At 37.1% G+C, this 17,587-nt stretch overlaps 1 protein-coding gene across 1 annotated transcript in view; it reads right to left on the bottom strand.

Annotated features, from left to right (window-relative positions):
* Window positions 1-903: 903 nt before the first annotated feature.
* The window catches only part of APPBP2 (amyloid beta precursor protein binding protein 2), a 64,318-nt gene continuing 47,634 nt past the window's right edge, over window positions 904-17,587 (bottom strand). The window contains exons 7-13 of the mRNA XM_066363163.1: window positions 16,818-16,885; window positions 16,635-16,740; window positions 15,805-15,929; window positions 12,710-12,795; window positions 10,509-10,699; window positions 7,953-8,118; window positions 904-5,628 (exon numbers count right to left, since the gene is read on the bottom strand). Of these exons, the coding sequence (XP_066219260.1) occupies window positions 5,375-5,628; window positions 7,953-8,118; window positions 10,509-10,699; window positions 12,710-12,795; window positions 15,805-15,929; window positions 16,635-16,740; window positions 16,818-16,885 (996 nt within the window). The 3' untranslated portion in view covers window positions 904-5,374. The remainder of the gene's footprint in view (window positions 5,629-7,952; window positions 8,119-10,508; window positions 10,700-12,709; window positions 12,796-15,804; window positions 15,930-16,634; window positions 16,741-16,817; window positions 16,886-17,587) is intronic.

Below are 17,587 nucleotides of genomic sequence, written 5' to 3'. Positions count from 1 at the left end.
CTTTCCATGTCCGCTGAGTGTATCAGATACTGTACATAGCAAACGGCATTTCATATGAGAACAGCATATTCAAAGTCACGGAGGTGTAAAGGGAAAAATATAAAAATTCAGGATCACTGAAGGTGTCAGGTGATGAAGCCAGTGCTGGCTGATCCAAGTGAAGGTGGGATTTTGTCTAAATGTTGATGTTCTTTCTCACTCTCTTTTTTTAAAGGATTTTCTTTATTGATGAGAGAAGAGAAAGGCAGGGGGAGGAGCGGGAAGCATCAACTCATAGTTGCTTGTCGTATGTGCCTTGACCAGGCAAGTCTGGCAGTTTTGAACCAGTGACCTCAGCATTCCAGGTCCATGCTTTATCCACAGTACCACCACAGGTCAGGCTGATTTTCTTTATAATTTTTTAAGACTCAGTTTTATTTACTGTAACTTTTAAGAGTGCTTAAGATTCACAGTATTTCATGGTATTTTTGAAAGACCAAATTTGACCCCACCATTCATATGAGGAAATGAAACAGAGGCTTATGGTTCATATCTCAAATTCCTACTGTTCAGAGGCAGAGCTGGAATTGTACCCCAAATCCAGGGGTTTCCCCACTAGGAAGGCCAGCAGAATTTCAGCAGGTCTTATCACCCATTTTCAGCCTTTTAAAGTTAAAAGATGAGGGAAAAGAATGTGTAAAGTGTAAAAAAATGACCTGCATTAATGTATTGCTTTGTCTCTTCCAAAGCACCTTTTCAAGTGTGGTTACCACACGCTTCTGCCACATACGTTACTTTTGTTGGGCACTTCTGTTCTAGTTCCAACAGTTTCTGTTGCAGTGTTCTCTACAGAATGCAATGTTTAAATAATCCCAAGTCCCAACCAAAAGTGACCAAACTAACTGGAAACAGATACTCTAAGAATGCAGGTACACTATATTTATTAGGTCAATAGTTCATTTTTAGCAACACAAGTACAGAATATATCACAATGCTGGTTACAAACATACTTAGTATGGTTTAATGGTTACAAATAATGGTGGTCACTACAAGTTCGTGATAAGAATGAATGAAAGGTTATTTGGACACAATGAAGAATTGTCTTAAAAAATCTACCAATAATCTTAGATATTTCTACTGTGGCACTATTAGTGGGGATTTTCATGTGAAAGGTCAGGAATTTGCTTTCAATTATTTCATTTTTTATTTTGTAACTATTAAACTAAAATCCCCTGTTGCTTAATAAAGTATAAAAATAGTACTGACCTGGTAATATTTAATAAAATGTAGCATTCATTAACAGCATAAAAGTAGAACTAAATTGACGTTTTAGTTACCGTGGCAACATATCTTCCCATGAAAGGAATGTACAGAAATGAGTAATGTTACACAAATGGTACCTGCAACAGTTATTTAGTGATCCAACACTTAACTTGTGCACCACAAACCAAGTTTTCTAGATAGCTATATATAGCATATATTTTTAATCTTAAATTTTACTTTTGAAAAAAAAATGTACACTTAAACTCACTAAGGCCACTCATGCTATCGATACCTAGGATTGCAATTAAAGAAGGGTATTATTTAATAAATCCTAAAGTACACTCCTTCAGATCAGCAACAGGGTAAAACCAGTTTCTGCCTAAAACATTCCTGAGATTTGTGGACAACTACTAATGTTCAAACTGGAGAATAATCCAAATGTCAGATTAAAAAATATTTTTCCTAGCAAGATCTGAGTTTCTCCAAAGCCGAGATATACAATGTTAATTTTTAATTTGATTAATTTTAGAGAGGAAGAGGGGAGGAGGAGAGGGAGAGAGAGAGAAGCATCACTTTGTTGTTCTATTTATTTATGCAGTCATTGGTTGATTCCTGTATGTGCCCTGACCAGGGATCAAACCTGCAACCTTGGAGTATCGGGATAACGCTCTCACCAACTGAGCGCCTGGCCAGGGCCTGTGTTGTTATAAAGCAAAAAGAAAACTCTTTAAAAGTTTGCACTAATTTATAAATACATAATTTCCCAGTAGTAACGTTGCCATCTAGAAAAAGAACAGTTTGGAAGCATCAAGGCTACAAAGTTTGGAAAAATAAAAAATACAAACTGGCAGTTAACTATACCTGCTACTTAGCAAAGGATTCTTTCAAAAGTATGCCCAAAAGCTTCATTCATGTTTTAGGCACGTGTTGAGCATTCTGTTTGCATTATAAGGAGCACCACCCAAATGGCAACTCTTATTATTTATAAGGTTGTAGCCTCTGTACTTAATTTTCACTGTATCATGAACTCTTCCAAAACAGCCTAGGAACAAAAGTCTTTGTCAAACTTTGTATTTAAAAAAAATGAAAGCATACTGGAATTACTACACTGGGGTTGCTATGAAGCAATAGTGAGTTCATTCTTAAGCAGAGACAGAGTTTTCATGGTAATAAGAGTCCTAATGCTTTGAGTCAAGTCAACTGTGGGAATCCATAAAAATCGCAATGGGCTCCATTAAACTGAATGCAGAAGTGACTGACACCCTGTGTGGCATGTGAGTGTCAGAGTTCCCTGATGCACCCAACCTGAGTAGCACCGAACTTTAAGAAAAAGACTGGATAAGAGAAAAGAAATGAAAGTCAAAGAGGATTAAGACCAAAGGCTCCTTATTTAATATTACTTTGCTAAACTTCCAGAAAAATCTTTAAGTTGGTCTAGGGCGGCTTCCTTACACACGACCTTACCACATGATAAAATTTTGTGTAAGCTATTGTGAAGTTAATTTTATTTTTTACTCCTTTGAGATTACATTTTAACCCCAGAAATCATGGTGACATTCACCTCTCTAACTTATCCTAAACATCCCTACTAAGAGAATGAATCCTACACTATAGATTAGTATTATTCTTCATTAGAACAAAAAATAATTGCATAAGTTACATCATTAACAGAATCTGGCAATCTCTTTTCACAATCTAGAGTATTTGTATTAAATCAAAGTGAACAAAATGACATTAAAGTAGTGTTAATAAGGGAAAACTACCAATAATGGTTTTTTTAAGATAAAGCTGGCTGCTACATAACATTATCACCCTGTGATCCTAGGCTCCTAATACCATGTTGCTTTATCACTGAGTGTGAGCTAAATTAAGCTCAAACTGAATGAGGCCTTAAGTCATTTGCTTGATTTTATCTTAGAAAAATGTTATATTGTGCACAAAACCAAAAAATATAGATTAAAAAAAAACTTCATATAGAAACATAAGTTTCAAAATATTTATTGAAAAACAATTCACCATGACATTCCTATACCACAAACATACCACAGGACTCTAAATAACCAACAAAAGTATACAAAGCCTATCCTGAAAATATCTTTGGAGGTATTAAACATACAGGCCCATGAGGATAGAGCTGAGTAACTTAAAAATGTTAGTCCTTGGTAATAGACCATTTGGTAATTAATAAAGAGGTGCCTCTTGGCATTAGATTGCAGTTAACTGGGGAGGAGGGAGGTGCAGGTGTGCTGATGTACTCTTTTTGAAATTAAAAGGAAAATCATTCAATTTAATGAATAAATTTATATTTTGAAATCACATAGTTGTAATCTTAGGATCTGGGTTTACATAATCTTTTTAGGTACCTCCCCCAGCCAATCCCCTTCTGGGGACTTAAAAATAACTGGTTTATAACTAACAAGACTGCAAATAACAATTTTAAATAAGGTTATATTTGGAAAGTTAAAACAAATGTTTAAAATCAAATTCATCTGAAACCTCCAATGAATGTTTCTGTATTGAATGTGGCGAACAGTTTAGATTTTCCCCCCTCCCACCCCAACATGCATGTTAAAAGAAAACCAAAATTCAACACACATCCATTCACCCATAGACTACTCCAAGCAGTTAGCCAGGAATAAAATCTCTAAAAACCAAGTCATGAACCCCTGAAAATAGGGGGGAAAAACCCTGATTCTTAACTATAGAGGTACCCAATAGGCCACTATAATAAGAACTGAGGTAACAGCAAAGACCTTTTTGTTTCTTGGATTGCTACAAGTCATACTGCTCAAATTTGAATATTACCTCAACATTAAATAACCTGACTTAAAAAAAATGCAATGAGGACAAGTTAGTGAAATAGATATATTAAGGTTTTTTTTTCCCCATTTGACTATTGAATTTCAAATAAAATGACCTAGTTGTACTATTTACCATACAGATGAAAGATTTGTAATACTTGCTTATTTTGGGGGGGGGGGGATCATTTTTCTATTAATCCCCACAAACCATATAGTAACCTAAAATTCCCAGCTGGACAAGAGAAATTTCATGACTCTTGGCCAGCATACTGGTTAACTGCACTGATTATGATTATTAGGGTAACATTTAAAATGAGGGATGGCTGCAGCAGATGTTTATAGACTTGATTATGGCACTGCCGTTTGTGTACTTTGACTAAAGCGATGCCACTTAAATTGCCAAATTTCCCTCATTTGGTGTCTATTACATCAATATAATTTTTGCATCATCACTTTTCACTATACATCTAAAAGAAATCATTCTATGGATAAAAGTAAATGCAGGGGCTAAAATAATAATCTAAAGCCTCTGGTCCAAATAACCCTTTAACCCTTTCTACATCAGGCTGGTCCTTTTTCGGTCCTCCTGGTCCTGTCAGCAAATGCTATCAAAGCATCTTGCATTGTTGTAACAAAAGAAAAAAAGAAAAAAAAAAAAGGAAGAAAAACCAAGAGTTAAAACTGCTGGCTTATCAGCTTTTCTATTACTTAAGATCAACACTGGTCCAGTACCGGTGAATCTGACAGCCTTTCCCTTGGAATGGAGCTCTGGAGTGGTTGTGTCCACTTCCCTGGGTCAGGTGGCCAAACCTAACTCAGGATATCCCTCTTCTATTAGTATATCTGTTAATTTTTCTATACTGCATATAAAGATTTTCCCCATCAAATTTCTTTACAGCACATTATTAAATACCTCCACAAGGAAGAATTATATGTTAAAGTTGTTAAAATCATCCTTACATAATAAGAATGCAACTCTTAAACTCTTAAATAGTTTTATTTATTTGGGGGTTCTTTTTTTCTTTCTTTCAGGCTTTCTGCAAAATGAATTATTTTTAAAAAGAAAAAAAAAAAAAGATTTCCTGTTGTCTGTTCTACTAAGTTAAAAATATGGGCCAGACTACTTATACATGCGGTACATGCTGAATATAACTGAATATATGCTTACTCCTACGGACACTCTGCAAGATACAGATCACCCAAATAGGGTCAATGGACTGGACCAGTGTTTCAATGCAAATTCCAGCCCCAAAAAACAACATGGTTTTGATTTCACAGTATGAATTCCCTGGAATCTGGGAAAAGGTAAATTAGTTAACTGAGGTCATGCCTCAGCAGCTCGGTCCCTCAACATTCTGAGAAATCAGGAAGGACTGCACCACTTCTTCAGTGGACTGTGGGCTGGTGTTGACATCCTCAAGAGCATCGGTCACTGAATACTGTCGATCTCGCAACCGGTTCCAGTTAGACAGAACATTGTGATATTCAAACACTTTTTCATAATTTCCAATGGAATTGTAAAGTTTAATGAGACCTCGGTAATCATATTCTAGTCCACTGTAGCCTTCGCCAAAAAGTTTCTTCCCTGAACAAAAAAAAAGGGGGGGGGGAGAGGGAGAAAGCTCAAATAATGAAATAACATGGTTTCTATAAGACAACACAAGTTCAGTTCTTTTAAAAGGGTGGCTTGGTTTTATTCCCTTGAAAGGAATAAATTCATTTTTTGCATCAGTACTCAGGAACCCAGTCCTACCCATAAGCCATCTCTAAGACTCTTAGAAAAGTTTGTTTAAAGCAGTTGGCTTCACCAGAATAAAATTTCATAATTTAGCCGGCTGATATGATGAAATCTAAAAGTAAAGAAGAAAAGCAGCACCTCCAATAGAAAAACCTCACAAGGCTAATATTGTAGCATTCTTATGAGCACAAAATATTAGAAACAAATGAAAATAAATAGGCAAAAGGGTCAATCAACAATAGTATATCCATTCAATGTTATATCATGCATCTGCTGCACACAAAGGAGGAACCCCTTAGCTCTCTATGAAGTAACACTGAGTGAGTGAATTACAGGGTAGATGGTTAAGTTAAAAAAAAGAGGAGCAAAGTACAAAAGTACCTATAGTATGCTATCTTTGTATAAGAAAGGGAAAATAAAGTATGTATGTAAACATTTGTGAAAAAGATACACAGAAAGGGACAGTGAGAAACTAATGAGACTGGTTACCCATAAAGGGTGAGAAGTGAGTAAAAAAATGATGGTAAACCACACATTGATGAACATGCCTTATATTTCACATACTCAAAAAAAATTAAGTTAGACTGAATGTTGTGGGTTATTGTTACGCTGATTAACATCGTCTCCCCCGACCACCATGTTTGATTGTGTTAAACGTGTGCTAAAAAATAAAATTAACAAAGTAAATAAAGATGGGGAAATGTTATATAAACATAAACAAATTAAGTTAACCTAATTATATTTCAAGTGAATTACTTCACTGACCAGGTGGGGTGGAGGAGAAAAGTAATAACCCAAGTAAATTTCAAAGTATTTTGTGTATACCCCTTCATGCTAAAGACAGAGAAAGCTATAAACAAAGACTGGACACTAAGTAGGAGGTTTGTTTTTCATAGTACTATCGGTTAAAAATTCTAAAACTACTTGATGCATATTTTAGGGTTGAGCAAGTCAAAATATTATGGATAATGGGAATCCACATATACACAGATACATGATTTATGACAAAGGTAGCACAGCAGAGGGGTTAAAGGACAGTCTTCTGTAAAATTAATTCTGGGTCAACTATATATCCACATGAGAACAACAACAAAAAAAAACAAAAAAAGGAAGAGACTTGATCTCCTACCTCACATCATAAACAAAAATCAATTTCAGGACTGTAAATCTAAATGCACGTGGAAAAATCAAGTTTCCAGAAGATAATCTTCTAAAGAATATCTTCATGACTTTGGAGTACAAAAAGTGCTCATCATAAGTGACCAATATATTTAATTACATTATAATCTAAAACTTTTGTTCTTAGAAAGACACCATTAAAAACAAGCAGTAAAGTGAGAGTTATCTGTAACACATACAACCAACAAAGAGCTTGTTATATCCATATTATGTATATAAAAAACTTCTACAAACCAATAAGATAGATAATTCTATACAAAAATGGGGAAGAGTTTTAAGTCACAACATAAATAATGATTACAGTATCTTATTTTGTGATACAGAAGTCCAAACTGGCAACAGTCCAAATATTTGAAATATACATTAACAGCAGAATGGATAAAAATTGATATATTCATCTAATAATATAGTAATAGACAAAAATAAATAAGCAATAGTGATCTAGAATAACATAGATGATTTTTATAATTCATGGACATGACCCCATGGTTGCTGGCTTGTCAAGGGGGCTTGCTGGAGCCCCCCAGTTAAGGCAAATATGAGAAAGCAATCAATGAACAACTAAAGTGCCACAACTATGAGTTGATGCTTCTCATTTCTCTCCCTTCCTTTCTATCCATCCCTGTCTGCAACTCTCTCTCTTGCTTAAAAAAAAACAACAACACAAAATGTTACTTGAGTCCCTTAATATCAAGTTAAAAAACAGGTAAACCTGAGCTATGATGTTAAATCCAGGAGAATAAAGAGAGTAATAATTACATAGTTTTAAATAACTCCTTTCACCTATACTTGACACCATTTCATACTTCTTTATACCAGTTTCATCATCAAATCATGTTTAGCAATATGTCCCAGATGATTTTGGGGTGGTTCCTAGAAATACTTCGCAGATCCAAACTCATTTACATCTTAGTAATAACACTTCCCTTATATGATATGGAGGACATGTTGATCTCTAATCAATTGACCAAGAAAATTTAAAAATAACATACCAATTGCTATAGAGCGCAAATAAAGCTTCTCAGCGTTTTCATACTGATTCATGTCATAGTTATATAAAGAAGCCAGATGTCCCACTGAAAGGGCTACTTCATAATCTTCTTGACCAAGAAGTTGCTCTTTAATCTGAATTGCTTTGATGTGCATTTCTTCAGCTTCCTGAAAAAAATCATTAAGCCATACAAACCATTAGATTGCACTTATTTTACTTATTCATTTTAGGTAGGAAAGAGAGAGAGTGAAGGGGGAGGAATAGGAAGCATCAACTCCCATATGTGCCTTGACCAGGTAAGCTCAGGATTTCAAACTGGGGACCACAGCATTCCAGGTTGATGCTTTATCCACTGCACCACCACAGGCCAGGCCTTTTTTTTTAATTAAGTGAGAATTAGGGAGGCAGAGACAGACTCCAGCAGGTACCCCAACCTGAAATCCACCCTGCAAGCCCCTTACTGGGTGATGCTCTACCCACCTGGGGCCGCTGCTCCATTGCTCAGCAACTGAGCTATTTTAAGTCTGAGGTGAGGCCATGGAGCCATCCTCAGCGCCCAGGGCCAACTTGCTCAAACCATTTGAGCCATGGTTGTGGGAAGGGAAGAGAGATGAGAGATAGGAAAGAGAAAAAGGGGGGGGAAAGAGGGGGTGGAGAGAAGTGGGAGAGAGAGAGTGGAGAGAGAGGGGTGACAGAGACAGGGGAGAAAGAGGGATGAGGAAGCAGCTGGTTGCTTCTCCTGTGTACCCTGACCAGGAATTGAACCAGGGACTTCCACACGCTGGGCCGACGCTCTACCACTGCGCCAACTGGCCAGGGCTGCACTTTTTCTTCTTATGTCAACAACTGTTATCCAATGAGCAAGATTCTTCTAAATGCCAAACACATCTCATGGATGGCATAAGGTAATCAGATCAAAGAATATGCTATACTTTTCCAAAAGTTACCAATGGGAAGCTATGTATATAGCCTGATGATAGTAATAGCCTTCTATGCCAAAAATGACAAGAGAAAACTTGTCCTGGTCATAAAAAGTTGTTAGAAGAAATTAACATTAGAAAATAAAAATTATTTATTTCAGTTAACACACTCTAAAATTTAACTGAACATCATGAAGCTTCAAACTCCATACTATAGTATGTTAATTTAATCATAAGTACTCTTTAGTTTTTGGAGTATTTACAATTTTTATTCTGACAATTTAGGTTGGATTAATTCAAAGACAAGTAGATGGAGCTTTAGGTAAAAATAAATGTCTTAGGCAGCTCTTCTCATCCTTTCCTCATTGCAACCCTAAAATAAACATTATTAAAAATTTATAACCCCAAATTCTAAAAGGGAACTTAAATTCAGTAAATTTTTACTGCTACAATTAAGCATACTTGCTAGGCCTGGCCAGATAGCTCAGTTGGTGAAAGCATCATCCGGAATGTGAAGGTTGTGGGTTTGCTCCCCAGTCAGGGCACATAAATGAACAGATCAATGTTTTTGTCTGTCTCTCTTTTTTTCTCTCTTACTCCCTCCCTCTCTCTCTAAAATCAATCATATAATAAGCCTAGCCAGGCAGTGGTGCAGTGGATAGTGCATCAGCCTGGGATGCTGAGGACCCAGGTTTGAAACCCCGACGGAGGTTGCTAGCTTGAGCATGGGATCATAGACATGACCCCAAGGTCACTGGCTTGAGCAAGGATTCACTGACTCAGCTGGAGCCCTCCAGTCAAGGGACACATGAAAAAGCAATCAATGAACAACTAAAGTGCCATGACTATGAGCTGATGCTTCTCATCTCCCTCCCTTCCTGTCTTGTCTGCCCCCTCTCTCTCACTAAAAAAAAAAAAAGGCCCTAGCCGGTTGGCTCAGTGGTAGAGCGTCAGCCTGGCGTGCAGAGGTCCCGGGTTCGATTCCCGGCCAGGGCACATAGGAGAAGCGCCCATCTGCTTCTCCACCCCTCCCCCTCTCCTTCCTCTCTGTCTCTCTCTTCCCCTCCTGAAGCCGAGGCTCCATTGGAGCAAAGATGGCCCGGGCGCTGGGAATGGCTCCTTGGCCTCTGCCCCAGGCGCTAGAGTGGCTCTGGTCGCCGCAGAGCGACGCCCCGGAGGGGCAGAGCATCGCCCCCTGGTGGGCGTGCCGGGTGGATTCCGGTCGGGCACATGCGGGAGTCTGTCTGTCTCTCCCCGTTTCAAGCTTCAGAAAAAATACAAAAAAAAAAAAATACTTGTAATACAGCCATTTCTTGCATACCTACTATGTGCCAGGCATTCTACTATGTGCTGTATACTTAATCTACCTAAGAACTATATTTAAGTAACTACAACAAGTATATTAGCCCTCATGGTTTGATATGCTTTTTATTTTTCCATGGTCTGAATTTTTGAAATTTATTTTTATTTTGACTATGTTCTTTTATACTAGATATTTTCTTAATTTTTAGTGAAATAAGGAAGGACTAAAATGTACTCTTTATTATTTAAGATTACTGAAGATATAGTATTTAAAATTATACTTTATTACTTAAAATTATTTAGAGAAAGAAAACTATAATAAAACATGCTTCTACCTTAAATTTTCTCATAGACTGATAAAGTCTTCCAAGGTTTCCATAGTGTTTTGCAGTCTGTACATTAAATTCCCCAAAAGCTTTTTTAGCTAGCTGGAGTGAAGATAGGTGCAGATCATGAGCTTCTTGAAGCAGCCTCTGTTCAGTTTCTTTATTATGACAGTCAATTGCAATCTCCTCTAAAATAAGTGCTGAATAAGAAAGCAATGAAATTAGTTCACTTCCAAACCATCTATCATAGCTAATTTGAGCATATAATTTATAATTAAATTCTATAAATGTTTGTTGCATAATTTATATGTAAATATGGTTTAAAACTGGCAAAGAAAGTATTACACTTTACCGAAAATATACAGTTTGGGGGGGTCATTTCTATTTTGCATAATATAATGAATTTTAAATTCAAGAAAAACGGTGCATGTCAAATTATTCTGCAGAATTTATGTTGTACTAGACAAACTGTTATATTTGCTGATGTGAATTTGTTTTATAAAGGAAATAAAAAGGAAAAGGCAAAAAAGTTTAAGTTATGAAACTGTCAAGAACCTAAGCACAATTAAAAAATTTGAAACTATACTTTTATAAAATATAACCTTTAACTAAATAAATACAATAAAAAGAACTGGTTTCCTCTTACTCACATGACCAACCAAATCAGGCAAGAAGATAGTTCAATTTCAAGTCACATTAGAGGTTTCCAAATTTCACTTAAAGTCTTAAAACTACAGTCTTTTATCAGGTAATTTTATTTGTAGGAAACTTGTCCATGTGTAAAAAAGTAAGAAATTTAGTTCAGTACAGCATTTTTAAAGAACAAAAGGTTAAAAATAGTAAAAAGGTCCAAAAACAGAAATGAGTTTAAAAATATGGGAGAAAAGGATATATACCTACATGTACTGGTATGAAAATATGTTCATAATATACTAAGTGAAAAAAGCAGATTCTAAAACTAAGAAAAAACTTATATCATTATTGAAAGAAAAAGTCTAAGAAAATCTCACCAAAATGTTGATTCTGGATTGGTGGGATTTTGAGTGACTTTGTTTTTTTTCTCTTTCCTATCTAACTTTTACTTTTTTGACACTGATCATGTATTACTTGTGTAATTTTAAAATTGCAAACAGGAGGGAAAAATAAAACCAGTTCCACAAGTAAGGTTAAATTTATCCAGCATTAGCCCTGGCCGATTGACTCAGTGGTAGAGCGTTGGCATGGCATGCAGGAGTCCTGGGTTCGATTCCCAGTCAGGGCACACAGGAGAAGCACCCATCTGCTTCTCCACCCCTCCCCCTCTCCTTCCTCTCTGTTTCTCTCTTCCCCTCCCGCAGTCAAGGCTCCATTGGAGCAAAGTTGGCCCAGGCACTGAGAATGGCTCTGTGGCCTCTGCTTCAGGCGCTAGAGAGGCTCTGGTTGCAACAGAGCGATGCCCCAGATGGGCAGAGCATTGCCCCCTGGTGGGCAAGCTGGGTGGATCCCGGTCGGGCGCATGCTGGAGTCTGTCTGACTGCCTCCCTGTTTCCAACTTCAGAAAAATACAAAAAAAATAAAATAAAATTTATCCAGCATTCATGAAGTTACCACATGAGTGACTCAATTATACTAGCAAAATAAATACTTTAAATGAAAGAAACTTGATAGTGATTATAGGGAAAGTTAAAAAAAAAAGTATTTAAGAGTGTTGCAACATTAAAGATAATGTGGTATGTAGCTGAGTTTCAGAGTTCTGCACTATGAAACTGAAGGTATGTGAAAAACCCATCTTCAGTTTGTTATCCATGTTACTGTGCAATAATCATTTGTGTTACACATGAATGAATGCATGTAAATGGAAGGAGAGAGGGAAGACATAGACATTCTTTCTTATTAATAATGTTATATGAGAGAGGCAAAAAGCCTTTCATTACAAACCACTAGAAATTCTTATGTAAAGTTGCAGGCAAATACTTTAAATCAGTCAATCAGTTTATCTTAGTAATATAAAGGTACTGTATAGTCTAATTCTAAGGACTACCTCTGACGAAATAACAACTATATGTCACCAATTAAAAACTATCAGGGACCAGACATAGAAATCTATTAAAACTGGCAGCGGAAAAAAGGAAAAAAAAAAATTGACAGCTAAAGCAATCTAAAAAAAATAGATAGATAGAGAGATAAATAAATAAATAGATAGATACTGGAGACTGAATTACAAAGGGTACCTTTCACCCTCTTTGAAGAAGCCAAAAGAAGATGATCTTCAGGTAGGATGTGGGTAATGATACCAATAGCTCTTTCTGCATGAAATCTGCAATACAGATAGATACATTCTGGCATTTCTTTCTCCCGTCCCCCTTCCCTCTCAGGCGCCTTCTTCCCCTCCCTCCCTTCAACAATGGGTTATCAAAATAAAACCTTCAGTTTACCATTTAAACAGAAATGAGCAACACAGATAAATATATTCTGATATTTCTTTTCAGTTACAATTGGCTTAGGCATTTAAAAAAACACTACTGATAGAATTTCTAATACTATCTGTGTAAAGAACAAGTTTTTCATTCAATTAAAATTTCATCTGCTTGTGAAATGAAATTTTAATATCCAATGGATTTCCATCTCCCTCAGAAAAAACTGTGAGGTTGTCATTAAAGCCTACAAGGTTCAAAACCATCTTTTACTGGGCTACGACTCTAACGTCATCTCCTACCATTTTCTTTTCTTTTTCTTTTTTTTGTATTTTTCTGAAGTTGGAAACGGGGAGGCAGTCAGACAGACTCCCGCATGCACCCGACCGGGATCCACCCGGCATGCCCATCAGGGGGTGATGCTCTGCCCATCTGGGGTGTTGCTCTGTTACATCCAGAGCCATTCTAGCACCTGAGGCAGAGGCCATAGAGCCATCCCCAGTGCCCGGGCCAACTTTGCTCCAATGGAGCCTTGGCTGCAGGAGGGGAAGAGAGAGACACAGAGGAAGGAGAGGGGGAGGGGTGGAGAAGCAGATGGGCGCTTCTCCTGTGTGCCCTGGCCGGGAATCGAACCCAGGACTCTTGCATGCCAGGCCAATGGCCTACCACTGAGCCAACCGGCCAGGGCCTCTCCTACCATTTTCAAAAACAACCCTCTCCTCTACCTTCAGTTACACAGGCCTAACAGTTTTCTGAATATGCAAATTATGCTCTTGGCAACCAAACTATCTGGCCAGGGCAGATAGCAAATACTTCAGGTTGTGTGGACCACACACTCTGTCCCAGCTACTCAAACTCTGTTATAACATGAAAGCAGCCAGACAGTACATGAGTGGAGGAGCATTCTATGTTCCAAAATAACTTTACTTTGCCTGCATGCTATAGTTTGCCAACCCATTTTATATCTTTAGTCATTTAAGAATACTTTATTAAATCAACCAAACCCAGAAGTTTTAAATGACATTTTTAGGGAACTAATCTTGTTCATTATGTCTGCTGACTCTCACTCACAAGGAAATGTTTCTCTACTTATTTTTAGTTTTTTTAAATGGTGGGTTCATTTTAGGTTGAGCTAGATCTATGGGAGGTCTATATGATTTAGGTTGAGGGTTAATTATTTCTAAGAGTTTTATATTTTCTCCTGAAAGGTACCCCATAAAATTGTATCAGAGTGCCTTTCAATCTTTTTCTCAGTTTGGGGTTTTCTGCATGCATGATTGCCAAACACAAGAGTGCTACATGTCTGGAGGTTTCCCTGTCATCTCTCTTGCCAATACACAATTTTCCTCCCTACTCTACTCTTCCCCTGAGGGGTAACCCGGATCCTGGCTTCCTGTGTGGGGTTCAGTCTAACTCACAGCTTTCTGTGGATTAAATGCTTTGTCTCTTAAACCCAGGAGTGTTGGTTCAACCAACATTATAGAAACTTGTAAGCTTTCCTACCACCCCAGAGCAGTTACACATAGGTTGGATGTTGGTCATTATTGGCCTGTGAAGATTTCCTCTCTCTTTTGCAAGATAGTTGTATACATTTTAAAAGATACTTGTTGGGGCCCTGGCTGGTTGGCTCAGTGTAGAGCATCAGCCTGGCATGTGGAAGTCCTGGGTTCGATTCCCAGTCAGGGCACACAGGAGAAGTGCCCATCTGCTTCTCCACCTTTCCCCCTCACCTTTATCTCTCTCTTCCCCTCCCACAGCCAAGGCTCCACTGGAGCAAAGCTGGCCCGGGCGATGAAGATGGCTCCATGGCCTCTGCCTCAGGTACCAGGATGGCTCCAGTGCAATGGAGCAATAATCCAGATGGACAGAGCATTGCCCCCTGGTGGGCATGCTGGGTGGATCCTGGTCGGGTGCATGTGGGAGTCTGTCTGACTGCCTCCCCGCTTCTAACTTCGGAAAAAAAAAATAAAAAAATAAGATACTTGTTGGCCCTTGCCTGGTGGCTCAATAGATAGCATGTCATCCCAGTCTGCTGAGGTCATGGGTTTGATCCCCGGTGAGGGCATGTATAAGAAGCAATCAATGAGTGCACAACAAAATGGGACAACTATGTGGAACGAGTTGATGCTTCTCTTTCTCTCTCTCCCTTCCAACCCCCTCCCTTTCTCTCTCAAATCAATGAAAAACCTAAAAACAAAAACAAAACAAAACAAAAACTAAAAAGGATAATTGTTTTATGCAGTATTTCTGTGTCTTGAGCAAGAAATTTTTAGGTTAAGCCTGCCATTTAGCCAGAAGCTACTACTGTATTACTCAAAGAAAAATTATTATTAAAGTAAATATTCAAAAGATAAGTTACATTCTGCCTGATCAGGCAGTGGCGCAGTGAATAGAGCATCGGACTGGGACATGAAGGACCCAGGTTTGAAACCCCGACGTTGCTGACTTGAGCATAGGCTCATCTGGTTTGAGCAAGGCTCACCAGCTTGAGCCCAAGGTCACTGGCTTCAGCAAGGGGTCACCTGGTCTGATGTAGCCCCCTGGTCAAGGCACATATGAGAAAGCAATCAGTGACCAACAAAGGTGCCACAACAAAAGAATTGATGCTTCTCATCTCTCTCCTTTCCTGTCTGTCCCTATCTGTCTATCTGTCTCTGTAACACACACACACAAAAAAGATAAGTTACATTCTATATGAAGATATACAAGACTCAATATTAAACCACATAAACTCCAAATGAATGGCTTATAGTTACTGTTTTAAAATATGTCAAGAATATTTTTAGCAACATGTTAAAGCTCCACCAAGACAAAATTAATCTATAATCTACATTAAAAATTATTGTATTAGGAAAAACAAAACAATAGCAACAGCATTTAATTCTTCAATAAAAACAAAACATGGAACTTACAGTGCATTGTCAAATTTCCCAGAGCTATACTGGTGAACATATGAAGAATAAGCCAAGTCTTCATGAGCTGTTGCTACATGGATATTTTTGCCACCAAACACTGACTGCCGAATGTCAAGGGCTGCCTGAAAGAGTCATCAAAATAACTGATAATACTATATGTCCTTAGAAACCACTATCCAGTTAATTAAGCATCCTAGTAATTTAAATCTATATTCTATATACTCAATCCCTTCAGTTTTGAAGGAAAAGTCCTGCTGTATTTAAAACACGATAGAACATAAAAGATTCCTAAAGGTTGATTTTCTAAAGATGAGATGACTCAGAAGGCAATGCTTAAAAATAAAAACCATTCATATCTTGAGAATCCCATCAGTGTTTTTCTCTCTGTCCCTCTTCACAAGTAAACTATAAAATCAAGGATACCTTGTCCAGAACAATGGCATAACATATCCTTTACTTGAGAATGACTCAGATAAGGCCTATAGTAACTGCTACTGACCCTACTTGATATTACAAAGTTAGTTATAATACTTGTGCTAAATCAACAACACAGACAAGCCATCATCTGGACACATAAAAATGGAAGAGAACTCTTCAATATGAGCCCACAATCCAATAAGGCTTTTCCTGTATGATTCTCTTTAATTCCTTAAACATTAATTTTTAAGTTTTCTTGATATTTTTAGTAAAATAATGGTGTGCTATATATGAGGAAGGGCTTAGAAAGTTATGTTTTTAGAGTACTTTATACATTGCAAACAAGTATAGGTCAGCAAATCAATTTACATTGAAAGAAAAAAATGTAAAATGTTTAACTATTAACATACCTGATAAATTGCAACAGACTGACAGATATTATCTACGTTGAGTAAGTAGAATCCATAATCTAGCAGTGTATCAGAATATTTTGGGTGCTTGGATCCAAAATGATCTCTATAAAAAGATACAAAATGATTAGGATATAAAGTAGAGACAGATAATTTGAAATTGTATTTTTAATAATCACCTACCGTGCCAAATACACCGCATGTTTAATTAACTGTTCTGCCTTCTTAAATTCACGTTTTACAACACAAGCCTAAAGATAAAGTGAAAAATTATTTAATAATTCTCAGTGTGTTAAAATAAGTATAGTTTATATAGTCTAACTATATGGATAAAAAAAAGCATCATCAAACATAAGAAGTATCCTATTAGTAATTTCTTCCATCTTGAAAATTATATTATAAACAGATCTATATATATCCTGGGAATTTACAAAGTTAAAATTTTGACAGCCACCTGATGTGTGGTGATGCAGTTGAATAAAGTGTTAACCTGGAATGCTGAGGTTACCTGTTAAAACCCTGGGCTTGCCTGGTCAATGCATATACAAGAAGCAACTACTATGAGTTGATACTTCCTGCTCCCTCCACCCACATTTTCCCTCTCTTATATTTCAAAAATCAATTAATAAAAATCTTTAAAAAATTTTTTTGACAGCCATGCTCAATATAAAACTTATTGAACAAAGTTACCTTACAAAGTTGGTATACTCTCATCTTTTCATATTATTAAAACAAAATAGTGGGGGAAAGGCTCACCATGTTATTTTCTAAGGTACTTATTTATATTCTAGTTCCAGTGTGGCTTACAACTATTTTGTAATTTATATCTAACAATTATGAAATGCACAGAATTTTGGGTTTTCCTATTCATAAAAAATTTTGAGGCCTTAGCTGGTTTGCTCAGTAGTAGAGCATAAGCTCAGCATGTGGATGTCCCGGGTTTGATTCTCACT

The sequence above is a fragment of the Saccopteryx leptura genome, chromosome 2 (genome assembly GCF_036850995.1).
Source record: "Saccopteryx leptura isolate mSacLep1 chromosome 2, mSacLep1_pri_phased_curated, whole genome shotgun sequence".
Classification (NCBI taxonomy): domain Eukaryota; kingdom Metazoa; phylum Chordata; class Mammalia; order Chiroptera; family Emballonuridae; genus Saccopteryx; species Saccopteryx leptura.
The sequence above is the reverse complement of the archived record's forward strand: the minus strand, read 5'-3'. Positions and strand labels throughout refer to the sequence as shown.